Source organism: Eleutherodactylus coqui, chromosome 6 (genome assembly GCF_035609145.1).
Source record: "Eleutherodactylus coqui strain aEleCoq1 chromosome 6, aEleCoq1.hap1, whole genome shotgun sequence".
NCBI classification, from domain to species: Eukaryota; Metazoa; Chordata; class Amphibia; order Anura; family Eleutherodactylidae; genus Eleutherodactylus; species Eleutherodactylus coqui.
This window is the reverse complement of record NC_089842.1, coordinates 19,402,405-19,415,750: the sequence shown is the minus strand read 5'-3', so window position 1 is coordinate 19,415,750 and position 13,346 is coordinate 19,402,405. Positions and strand designations below refer to the sequence as shown.

Genomic DNA, 13,346 nt, shown 5'->3' with positions numbered 1-13,346 from the left:
GTCTTACTGAGGAGGCTTCTTCCTGGCCGCTCCACCATAAGGCCCAGATTGGTGGAGGCTACAGTGGTGGTTGACGTTCTGGAAGTTTCTCCCATCTGCACACAAGATTTCTGGAGCTCAGCTAGAGTGACCATTGGGTTCTTGGTCACCTCTCTTACCAAGGCCCTTCTACCCCGATGACTTAGTTTGGTGGGTCAGCAGCTCTAAGAAGAGACCTAATTGTTCTTCCATGTAAGAATTATGGAGGCCGCTGAGCTCTCGGGAACTTTCAGTGCTGCAGATTTTTTTTCTGTAGCTTCTCCAGATCTGTGCCTCCACACAATCCTGTCTCTGAGCTCTACAGAAAGTTCTTTCCTCCTCATGGCTTGGGTTTGGCTCTGATATGCATTGTGAGCTGTGAGAAGCTGAGTGTCTTTTATGTCTAAGTAGCTGATATACCCGGCTTGGCACAAGTTAATTTGATACAGGTGTTTGCGTGTTGTTCGCACTGAAAATTTTATGAAGTCAAGGTTATTTTAGAGTAAACCAGGAATAAAATATGTATACATATACAGGAGCGTTAGATTCTCCTCAGGCTGTATGTATCGATGTCCCTCTGCAGAATGTGCCAGCCCTCCAACTCTCCTCATTTAGGACCTAAAGAATGCTCGTGCCAAATTTCACGCTTGTACGACACCGGGAAGTTACATTACATAGGGATGCACTTACTTTTGCAATTAGCATTGAATAATCGAGTTGTGACCCCTTTACTTTTCCCATTTAGGACCTAAAGAATGGTTGTGCTAAATTTCATGTTTGTATGACACCAGGAAGTTAGAGAATTAGATTAGGTACATTACATGTGGGTGCCAATACTTTTGCACTTAGCATCGAATAATCGATTTGTTAACCCACACACACACACACACACACTCACTTTTCCTATTTAGGACCTCAAGTATGTTCCTGCCAAATTTCATGTTTGTACGACACCGGGAAGTTAGAGGATTAGTGGCGGTCAGTCAGTCAGTGAGGGCTTTCACCTTTATATATATATATATATATATATATATATATATATATATATATATATATATATATATATATATATATATATATATATATATATCTCAACTGAATTAACGCCAGGTGACTCCAATCAAGGTTTAGAAACATCTCGGAGATGATCAAGAAAAACGGGAAACCCTCAGAGCTAAATATTAAGAGTCATACCAAAGGGTGTGGATACTTATGTCAGTGCAAAATGTTAGAAAATCTTTGTAATTTTTTTCAAAATTAAAAACTAACATTCTGTTGTCATTTGGTCATTATAGGTTACAGAGTGCCGAACGATGGGAGAAAACGTCAATTTAAAGAAAAAAAATTTGCACAACATAAGAGAAATGTAAAAAAAATGTTAAGGTCTGAAGACTTTCTAAATGCATTGCATTGTAATACTGAAGAACCACAGTATATAATAAAAGCAATCAAGTGAACGCAAGTTCAAATCCCCTATGTAGACTAAAAAAAGACGCAAACAAAGGTTTCATAAAAAAACGGAAAAAAGTTTAAAAAAAAAAAGAAAAAAAGTTAAAAAGATCCATTTTCCATAATTCTAATAATAATCTTTAATTAGTATAGCGCCAATTTATTCCGCAAGAATGAAAAAAATTACAGATTTGGGATTGTCGTGTTTGTAAAAGACCAAATTATTAAAATATTACACTACTGATCCTACAAAGCTCAAACCATTAAAAAAAAAAACATTCTGGGTCTCAAAAAATGGTGACAAAAAGCAATTTTTTAAATGAAAGTTTTTTAAACTTTTTAAAAGTAGTAAAACTTAATAAACAAAACAACTATATAGATTTGGTATCACCGTAATCGTACTGAGCCTCCCAATAAAGTGCGCGTTATTTCTACTGCACCATCAACGCTGTAAAAAGTAAACCCCTGAAAAACTAAAAAATTGCACTTTTCATTAATTTCACCCCACTTTACATTAAATGATACCATTAAAACGTATACCTCGTCCTACAAACAACACGCCCACATGACGATGTCGACAGAAAAACAAAAAGAGTCATGGCCCTTGGAAGGTGAGGATGAAAAAACGAAAACTCTTTGATCTTAAGGGGTTAATCCCGGACCATGATCTCCTCCATCTGTATTTTCTGTATTTCTTAGTCGTTTTTGCAGAACTTGCCTGAACCTTATTTTTCCTTCTATAGGACTTGCCATTGTGTAACCACCGGCACTCCTCTCCCTCTCACCATGGTCATTCATATTTCCAGGATCTACAGGCCGATATTTGCGGGTATCGAAGTCTCTTCAACATAGAATATATTATTTGGGGGGGACCTGACGCAAAATATGTTCATCTGGCCGCCACGGGTGACACTTGTGTCCACAGCCCTTATCTAGACCAGTGTTCCCCAACTCCAGTCCTCAGGGACCGCCAACAGGTCATGTTTTCAGGATTTCCTCAGTGTTGCACAGGGGATGTAATTATTGTCAGTGCGTCAGACATTGCCACAGGTGGTCTTACTATAGGATATCCTGAAAACATGACCTGTTGGGGGTCCTTGAGGACTGGAGTTGGGGAACACTGATCTAGACTACATCACCGATACCAGGTCTTACCTTCTTCTCCAGAATCCAGCAGATGTTCCCCCAGGTCCGTCCCAAACACCCTCTCCCGGAGGATCCCGCGCTGTCGCAGGCGTTGCTTGCTTGGCCTAGAAGCCATAAAACTTCGCAGTAATCCCGCCAGCTTTCCATGGCGACGACACACTGAAGAGCAGAAGAGAAGCCATTAGGGGAACAGGCGGTTTGGCCTTGGAGAGACGGGTGGGCATGACTGACAGGCGGGTGTATGAAATGTTGTAGACATGGGGTTCGGTATCTCACCTGGTCTGGGAAAGTTGGAGCCATGCGGAGATGTGATGGACAACTTTATATCACCTTCTGTGAACAGACAGACAGGTAACAACAAGGTACAAGACAGCAGAGCCAAAGCCGTACACGCAAGCCCGCAGAATGAGACTACAAGCACACAGAAGAGACCTCACACACAAAAGAGACCCCCCATCATCAGTGAGAACGGAGCTGTCTGCTTGAAGCACACTGTCCCAGAGAACAGCTTATCGGTGGGGGCAAGAGACCACCAACCATCTACTAGTGATGGTCTATCCTAACGATGGGATTTGCAACTGGACAACCCCTTTAAATGAAACCTACGCAAATATGTAGACCGGGCTGTAGGCCAATATACATGGTACCCCTATGTGAGGACTCAGCCATAGTGCTGAGATCCACTTCCCAGTCCATAAACACATCCAGCGCGCTGCAGAAGGTAATCCCGATTTCCCAAAGAACTTCTGATTGGGAGTCGGTGGGAGGTAAGCACAATGCATGATAGATTTCAGCTTACCCCCCTCATTAACACTTTATGGCGTAAATGCAACCGGCTTTATACAGGGTTGGTGGTGGGAAGGTAAGTCGGCACCACGCTCGTATGAAAGCTGTCTAAGGATACGTTTACACGTAGTGGAAATACTGCGGATTCTTCACAGCAGAAAATTCCACAGCAAAATCGAAAGAATTTCCACAAAAGACACAAAGTTCAAATCCACCAGTGCAGAATTAGACGAGAAGACAGCTAGGTTTCTGCAGCTCATTTCAGAAGATACCGCGCTCCTCCCACCGCCGGAGCCTTTGCGCTGTCAGCGCTTCCTCCAGCGGCCTCTAGTGAGCGCAGCACCGCTGGTCAGGTGATGTGGAAGTAGCATCAGCTGACCAGTGGCGCTGCACTCTCTAAATATCGTGGGGCGCCTACACCTAAGCCCTTATACAGCGCGATAATTGGGCACGAGCGTTTACCAGAATGTTCACGAACGTTCACCAGAATGTTAGGAAATCTCGTGGAATGTCCGCAGCTGGACCGCACGGAAATTCTGTGAGACTGCTTCAAAACTTGGGTTTGCAGTGGCTTGTCTGCCTGTATTGCGCCGCGAGAATCTTTCCCCATAGACAGATGAGAGTCCGCAGCGTACAAGTCACATACCGCGGATTTGAATTCCGCGCTGCATGTCAGTTTCGGCGCGGCTTGGCCGCAGCGTGTGGATGAGATTTTTGTAAATCTTGTCCACTTTGCTGCTTAGTCTCAAGATTGCAGGTGGAATTTCCGGAAATTCCGCGACAAATCTGCCCTATGTGAACCCAGCCTTAAAGCGTAAACGATCGGCTGAGGAGCTGGCCATGTCTTCGTCGGCTCGTTTGTACCAGCACAAAAATGCTTGCCGGTCGGCAGCACATCTCCGTGGGCCGATGGTTCGTCCGTGCAGCGAGCGCTGACTGACAGTGAACAGGTTAATAAAAAGATGTGCAGCTAACAATGACAGCTCTGGGGGCCGAATGGTCATATTAAAGGGATTGTCTTTTATCAGCTACCCACAGAAGAAGTGAAAAAAAAAGTCTGATCGAAAGTGAGACCCCCACTGATCCCAAGATCGAGGGTCCACGTCCCGCTCACCAAGTCACTGCAGGCTCGTTGCACCCGCCCACAGTGATGGAGAGGCTGAATAGAACGGCGGTTGCACATATGCGGTGTTGCTCCGTTCTTTTTATTGTGGCCGACGGAAATGGAGTTCAAGCGCTCAGCTATCTCCAGCAGTCCCATTAAATATGAATGGTACACATGTGAGACCACCGCTCCATTCAGTAGTCAATGTCCTCCTCACCTGGAGGGGTGCAATGAGCTGTTAGGAGAAAAAGGGGGACACAGGACACCCATTCACAGGATTGGTGGGGGAGACCTACACCGATCAGAATGTTATCACCTACCCTATAGATGGGCGATAAAAGACGCTCTTGGTACAATCTCTTTAAAGAACTTTCAATCCTTAATAGAGTCTGAATTGACCTGTGTAAAGGCCTGATAGATGAGCGCCAATCTCGTTGATCGTTGCTCATCTGCTGGAGCAAATTGCTTTGTGTAAAAGGACCCTTAAGTGACAGATGCCCCTTAAATTCTACACGATGCGCTAATCTATAGATCGGTCACTGTGAGGCCCCCGAGATCAGCGATGGAGGGGTAAGGAGGTCGACAGAAGATATTTAAGGCGATATGTTATTCACAGGGATGCACTGAAGCCCAATACACAGACAAATACAAGAAGGCAAATAACAGCAACTAGATACAGAACCCCAACCTGATCTACCGGCGTGGGCCATACTGAAAGGAAGCTTGTGTGTAGAGGAAGGGCGGCAATTGTCAGCTTATGGGGCAAGCAAAAGAGAGGCCATTGACATAGTAAGAACAGTTATATAGGTGTGAAGGGGAGGTAATGGTCTTTAGGGTCTGTGTCTGGACATACTAGAGATGTATTCATCATTGCACTCTGAGCATGCTCAGAGTGCGGTAACCATGCTCTGCCTGTTCGTCATTGCATAGAGCATTCTAGAACGCATGGACACTCGGAGTGTGTTTGCTGGGCTCAAGAAATTTGCAGGGTTGGAGAAAGATGACAACTATGGCGGAGCCCAGTGTCCAAGTTATGGTTGACGGATGTGGAGACTGGATGAGTTAGTCATCCATCTGCTGGAGCATGAGCGCACTTCACTTGTCTCACGTCACAGGCTTACACAGGGAGTAACCCGAGAGTGCACTGATGAATACTACTTAGGTCGATCTAAGATGGGTGATCCCAGAGGCGTAACTTGAAGCTCCTGGGCCCCAATGCAAAACCTGGAATGGGGCCCCCAACTATAATGGTTTATTCATAGTACTGGACTTCCTATATGGAGAAGAGAGGCCTTATGGGCCCCCCAAGGCTCGTTGGCCTGGGTGCAACCGCATCTCCTGCATCCTCTATAGTTACGCCCCTGAGTGATCCGGATTCCGCATGTAGGAGCCGGCAGCTGTATCCGACACTGACCCTGGCTGATGTCCCAGTGTACCTTCGCTTTCTGTATTGCGGGTGACCGCGGACGCTCGCCATCTGTCATGCGCAGTACAGATTTTTTTTAAATATTTGTTTTTCCCGTGCCGTTGCTAGGCGATGATGCAGGTACCTATGGCCTATCTTCAATGTCAATTGCAGATGGGCTGTTGTTTGGGTGGCTTCCATTGACTTGAATGGATGCTGTCCGTGCCGATTCCGCACAAAAATAGAACATGTTACGATTTTAAATCGCTGTCCGTTCATTTCTATTCTTTCAATGTGAGCGGAATACTGCGGATCGGGTGACGATCGCGGATTACGCAATTGAAATCCAGTCGTGTGAGACCGGCCTTAGGTGATCACGGCAGCAGGAAGGGGGCGCACTCTGGTTAGGGTTCACCGATCTAGAGAAAAGCGACTAATGACAAACAGAAGAGCTGTTCAGGCCGACAAGGAAGAATCTGATCCATGTTGTATACAGAGGCCGTAGCAATCACTGAGCGGATACAACATTGAGCCACTGGCAACGATGGCCGCACAAACAGCTCTGCAGAAAGCCTGCGGGATAATGAGGGAGTGATTACATCAACGGGTTGGAGCAGAGACACCCCAAGGGCCCGGCAGTACCTGCGGCTGGAGACGGGTTCTTACTGTCAGTGATCAGCTGGACGCACTCGCTGGGGAAGAAGCCCACCTGAAGAAGAAAGAAAATGTCACCGTCATCTCCTGGATTGGGAGTGCAACCTTGTAACATACATTCATTTGGTTGCGTGATCGTACCCGCAGCGACATTACCTTAAACCGGTCCGATATCTCACCTGGAAGCTGTGTTTTCCTCTCCACCAACTGGTGTCCTCCCGCGGCGGCATATCAATGACCGATACAATATCTCCAACCTGTCAACAGAGCGGGATATATAGTCAGAGACGACGGCTGTGCGCTACTATGCTCATTCCTCCAGGTCCTAAAATACTCTGTTGCGCTGGGGACCTGGTTTTTCCTCTTATTTGTCAGTGACACTCCCAAGAGCCGAGGGATCCTGTTTCTCCTTGTGGAGAGCGTTAAGTTGGCATGAGAAAACTTCTAGGCCAAGTAATGCTACTCTGGGAAATGCAGTATGCAAATTAGAGACAGTATTATGGCTCTGCAGCGCCACCTATTGGAAGGCAGCTTTCCTAGAAGTCAATTTCCAACCATCTAACAGGCCTTGTAACATGACTCTGGATATAAGCCAAAACAGTCTTCTCCAGAAGGAAAATAGACTTATCTGCAGACCGGCTGTTTCGGGGTTCTTGCCGCTCATCACTGTACAGTAGGGTTCTGGTTAGGTGGGTGAGAGGCCTGTGATGCGGGTCAGGAGGCGTACTGTATGGAGAAGACTCTGGTTTTGGCTATATCCTTAGTTATGGTACAAGGCCATCTTATAGGGAAGCTACCTTTCAATAGGTGGCGCTGCAGAGGCACTGCAGATTCTTGCATTTGAATACCAACTATTCAAGATGAGCATTGCCTCGCCTAAAAGTCTCCTTACACCATCTAAGTGCTCTCCGCAAGGAGAAATAGTACTCGCCCCTGCCCAGACTCACAACCCAGGCCTCTCACCCAGCCAGAATCCTCCTCTATTCTGACGAGAGGCAACAACTTTGAAACAGCCCGTCTGAAGAAGTGCAGATTTTCCTTCTGGAGAAGACTCTGGTTTGGCTTATATTCTTGGTTTAAAACCTTGGATCTTGATTAGAGATGAGCGAGCATACTCGCTGAGGGCAATTACTCGATCGAGCATTGCCCTTAGCGAGTACCTGCCCGTTCGGAAGAAAAGATTCGGCTGCCAGTGGCGGGCGGGGGAGAGCGGGGAGCTCTCTCTCCCCCCACTCCCCTCTGCTCACTGCCGCAACTCACTGCTCCCCCGCGCCGGCAGCCGAACCTTTTCTTCCAAGCGGGCAGGTACTCGCTAAGGACAATGCTCGATCGAGCAATTGTCCTGAGAGAGTATGCTTACGCATCTCTAATCTTCATTTATATAGAAGCTACCTTCCAATAGGTGGAGCTGCAGGAGTATTATGACATTTCCCATTTGCATCCCACAAGATCATTTCTTCTCCTTTCTCTCCTTTCTCTAAGGCCGGGCTCTCAGGAGCGCAATTTCATTGCGTATTACATGCACATAATGCAGTAATGAGAGTGCTCTGATTTTCATGGATCCATTCACACTTGCGAGATTCGCTATCATGCACAGACACACGCAATCACAATTGCAAAGATTGCAGCTCCACATGCCGGTAAAACGCAGCGTTTTACCATACGGTCGTGTGAGCCTGGCCTAACTCTAAGGATATGTTTACACGGCGGAATTCACAGCAGAATGCGCCACTGCGCCAAAATCATTGTCTGTCAATGGGTAAAATCCATCTGCAGAATCCCAATGGGTTTCCACGTCAATAAATTGATATGTCCCTTTTTTTTTACATGCGCATTTCAAACTAACGTATGCTCTACAGCGCGGATTCCCATTAAAACCAATGACACATCGCAGAACATGTGCGCGAAAATCACGGACTTAAAACCGCGGTGTGCAAGCGCAGGTCTGCGAGGCCCCATTGAAATCAAGTGTTTTCCCAAGTGCCGCACTAATCACTGTAAAAAGCTGCCAGTGTGAGAGCGGCCCAAGTCTGTGACTCTTTCACTAAATTAGTGCACTTAACTCCTGAAATACTCTGTGCTGCTGGTGGGCCGCTCTCTCCACTGTGTAACTTACAGCCTGCGATACTGAACAGAACTCAGTTTCTTACCTCAAAGGAAAGTTCATCTGGAGCTTGAGCGGTGTAGCGCTTAATCACATGTGCGGCAGCGATAGCCGGAACGTTGATTGACGCCTCTTCATTGACGAGGAGCCTGTTACCGTGATTATCAATCTAGAGCACAGAAATATGGGATAGCTGAGGTTATGCATATGGAATTCTGGGTAAAATTATGCTGCCATACCAATCTCCATGATAGATGTCATAGTTCCTAACAAGAGTGCACATAAAGAAAAGGGGTCCTCAAAATGGGCCTTCCTGCTGGGTTACACCACCAAGTTCCTCCAACAGGAACAGGAGGGCCTAGCGTCTGTTGGACTTCCCATTCAGAACTTGTAGAGCGTGCAAAAATGGGAGTCGTCCAACAGACTGTATAAAGTCTACAGTGGGTCTATGGTCTTACCTCCATCCAGTTGAGTATAGGGCCACAGTTGATGTTACTGTCCACAATTCCAGAAAGAGCCTTCAAATACCTTGAAAGTAGGGGAGCCAGGAGCTGAAGATACAGTTGTTGTGGAAGATATCATGCATTAAAATGACACACTAATGACTGAAATATAACCTGACAAACATGACAATTTCACGTGATATGCACCTGGCCCTGAGATGGAAGTTCACGGCGAGGGGGTAGTTCAAGCAACTGAGAGAAACGTCTATCAAAAATACAGCGGTGAAGGTTGGAGTCAAGGACCTGAAAATCTTCATAGCTCCGTAAAACAGACCAGGTGCGACCCTAAATATGGACAATAAGGAAGAAATACAAGGTCAGAGATGGTAAAGAGGTGAAGCTCAGGTGGTATGAAAGGCAAAGAGACAGAAAAAGATTGAAGAAGCAAGTGGTGATGGTGAACGAGGGACAAGGAACAAATCGAGATGATCAAAGGCCAAGATGAGATTTTACAGTTCATGTAGAAGACTATAAAAAATGTTGGGACTGTAGACCTAAAGAACCTAGATATACAAATATGATGCAAAATGGTAGACCTAGGGGACAACGTAAGGACACAATGGTAGACCTAGAGGAAAAAAAATAAGGGCAAGATGGTAGTCCTAGAGGATAAAAAGGAGGATGAGATGGTAAACCTAAAAGATGAAAGATGGGGATGAGATGGTGGACCTAGAAGACAAAAGATGAGGATGAGATGGCGGACCTAGAAGACAAAAGATGAGGATGAGATGGAAGACCTAAAAGACCAAAGAGGAGGATGAGATGGTAGACCTAAAAGACCAAAGATGAGGATGAGATGGTAGACCTAAAAGACCAAAGATGAGGATGAGATGGTAGACCTAAAAGACAAAAGATGAGGATGAGATGGTAGACCTAAAAGACAAAAGATGAGGATGAGATGGTAGACCTAAAAGATGAGGATGAGATGGTAGACCTAAAAGATGAGGATGAGATGGTAGACCTAAAAGATGAGGATGAGATGGTAGACCTAAAAGATGACGATGAGATGGTAGACCTAAAAGATGACGATGAGATGGTAGACCTAGAAGACAAAGATGTGGATGAAAGTCAGATTGAGTAGAAAACCCATAGCTCATAACCTCACTCGAGTAGGAATGATGGACCAAAAGGACAGTGAGATGTATTGAGGTGTTGCACATAAGGTCTGAACTGAAAGGTGAAGGTTCTAGACCTCAATGAGACATTAGTGGATGTGTTATGAACTAAGCCATTCATTTGGTCTTTGACCTAGACAGCTGTGTTTTATCTACCAAATAACAATTAATCTGCTCTGAACTCTGCTGCTCACCTGCTTCCTGTTCCTTGTTTAGTTCCTATTTAAACTCTGAACTTTCTTTGTACTTTGCTTGATGGTCAATGTTTCCTAGGTTCTTCTTAATTTCCATGTTCCTATGTTGTCTGCTCCTGTGTTTGGACCCAAGCTATCTGCCCTGACTGCTTTGCTTTTGTTTTTCAGTTCCTCAGCTTAGTGCACGAGCACACTGTCCCAGACAACAGCTTATCAGTGGGGGTCCCGGACAGCAGACCTCCACCAATCTACTAGTGATGGTCTATCCTAAGAATAGGATTTTCAACTGGACAACCCCTTTAAATTAAACCTATGCTAATGTCGCCCTAAAGTTCAAAGAAATTGAAATGTAGACCTCGATGTAGGTAAAAATACATGTTGCCCCTATAAACTCTGCACTTCCTTTGTACTTTGCATGATGGTCAATGTTCCCTGTGTTCTTCTAAATATCCATGTTCCTATGTACTCTGCTCCTATGTTTGTACCCAAGCTACCTACCGTGACTGTTTTGCTTTTGTTCCTCAGTTTCTCAGCTCAGTTCCTCCATGTACCTGTCCCTGATCTTTGCTTTATTAAAATCTCTGTTCCTAAGTCTTATGTTGTGTGCTGCCTTCTCATTACTGCTGGCCTCACCCTTGAGAGGACCACAATCTTTCCTGGGAGATCCCTGACACAAAGATGAGAATAAGATAGTAGACCCAGAGGATAAAAATGATCAAAAAATCGATGGATCTAAAGTACAAAGATTATGGCACAATGGTAAACCTAGATGACAAAGATGATGACAAGAAGGTTGATCTAAAACATACAAAAATTTGGGCAAAACAGTAGATCTAGAAGACAAAGATGAGGATGAGATGATAGCCTGAGAGAACAAAGACAAAAGGTGAGATGATAGACCAAGAAGACAAAGAAGAAAGTGAGATGGTAGAAGTAGAGGACAAAGAGGAGGATGAGATGCTAAAACTAGAAGAGAAATATGTGGGTGAGATGATAGAACAAAGAGGAAAACAAGATGGTAGATATAAGCAACAAACATGAAGTTGAGATGATAGACCTAGAGGACAAAGATGAGGGCAAGATGGTAAAACCTAAGGACAAAGGTGAAGTTGAAATTGTAGACCTAGAAATCAAACATGAGGGTGAGATGGTACATCTAAAAGACAAAAATGAGGGCGAGATGGTAGACCTAGAGGACAAAGATGAAAATAAGATAGTAGATGAGGATGATTGAAAGATGGTGCACCTAAAGTACACAGATTAGGGCAAGAGTACAGTAGTCTTAGAAAACAAAGTTGAGGGTGAGATTGTAGATCTAGAAGACAAAGATGAGGGTGAGATGGTAGTAATAGAGGACAAAGATTAGGATGAGATGCTAAAACTAGAAGATAAATTGTGGGTGAGATGGTAGAGCTGTAGAACAAAGAGGAGAACAAGATGGTAGATATAAGCAACAAACATGAAGTTGAGATGACAGACCTAGAGGACAAAGATGAGGGCAAGGTAGTAAACTTTGAGGACAAAGGTGTAGGTGAAATGGTAGACCTAGAAAACAAAGATGAGGTTGAGATGGTACATCTAAAAGACAAAAATGAGGGCACGATGGTAGACCTAGAGGACAAAGATGAGGGTGAAATGGCAGACTTAGAGGACAAAGATGAGGGCAAGATGATAAAACTCGAGGACAAAGATGAAGGTGAAATGGTAGACCTAGAAAACAAAGACGAGGGTGAGATGGTACATCTAAAAGACAAAAATGAGGGGCAGGATGGTAGACCTAGAGGACCAAGATGAAGATGAGAGTCAGACTGAGTAGAACTATAACCTTGGTTGTGTAGAAATGATGGACCAAAATGACTAGAACTTGAGCAGACATTATAAGACAATGAACCAAAAGGCAAAAGAGTCCAGCAGAGATGATGCAGATGAAGGTGGCAGTCGACGCAAATTAAGACTGTTGCAATCATGAATTCACTCGATCATGAAGTTCTGTGGAGTCTTCTAATTATACCTGATGTCCCATTTTCATAGAACAATGTTTTAATTATGAAAACCACCGAAGTGAATTGAAGGATACAATAAGTCAGACCGCAACTATTATTAGGAGAAGCGGAAGATAAGCGGTGGCCTCTGGGGAGAATACTTGTTGACGGGTCACTGAATTCAGCTTTAATTGGATAAATGGTTATTGTGCTCTGCATCATTATAGCAATGAGGACCAAAGTGCAGAATAGCTACAAATTAGACAGAGGTTGGTAATATGGGGTGAACTCTGAACACAGTTATTAGGGGGGAAATCAAACAGCCTCAGATGGGTTATCCATGAATCCAATGAGGACATCTCATCTAAAGGGTTACGTACAAAAACGACGGTTGTCCATTACAACCAATCCTACAAAATTGAATGGATAGACTTTGAATGGCTGCCATGGGCAAGGGTTGTACTCGGCACCCCATTTCGATGCACCTTGCACCCACCTGACATGTGACTTGCACAATGTAGACAGCCTCCGACTCGCTACCACTGGAATCCTCCGGACGGGAGTCGGATAGAGAAAGCTGCAAGACACGCGGGCATCAATTATTGCATGGTGGTCACAGTGCAGGGCAGACATACGGCATCTCTTCACCTACTTTATGGACATCAGTCGGAGCCCCCATCTCCTGTATACACAGAATATACCGCATCTCTTACCTGGATAGGGCCATAGTTGACATTTTCATAGTGATAGTGAGCGCAGTCCGCCAGCTTTACGAAGGGGCCACGTGTCACCCTAAATAAGGATCAGGGAGAACAGGGTCAGTGAACGTGGAGAATCCAATGGTTACATTCCGCTTCCTCCTTAAATAATCCACAGCAGCTCAGG

General features: G+C 44.9%; 1 protein-coding gene across 2 annotated transcripts in view; it reads right to left on the bottom strand.

The window, feature by feature from the left end:
• The window catches only part of ARHGAP33 (Rho GTPase activating protein 33), an 83,941-nt gene that overhangs the window by 30,456 nt on the left and 40,139 nt on the right, over positions 1 to 13,346 (bottom strand). For both annotated transcript variants that reach the window (XM_066606405.1, XM_066606406.1), the window contains 9 exons: positions 13,175 to 13,253; positions 12,958 to 13,038; positions 9,318 to 9,455; positions 9,126 to 9,218; positions 8,714 to 8,836; positions 6,743 to 6,820; positions 6,552 to 6,618; positions 2,890 to 2,946; positions 2,623 to 2,772 (listed from right to left, as the gene is read on the bottom strand). In XM_066606405.1, coding sequence (XP_066462502.1) covers positions 2,623 to 2,772; positions 2,890 to 2,946; positions 6,552 to 6,618; positions 6,743 to 6,820; positions 8,714 to 8,836; positions 9,126 to 9,218; positions 9,318 to 9,455; positions 12,958 to 13,038; positions 13,175 to 13,253 — 866 coding nt within the window. The remainder of the gene's footprint in view (positions 1 to 2,622; positions 2,773 to 2,889; positions 2,947 to 6,551; positions 6,619 to 6,742; positions 6,821 to 8,713; positions 8,837 to 9,125; positions 9,219 to 9,317; positions 9,456 to 12,957; positions 13,039 to 13,174; positions 13,254 to 13,346) is intronic.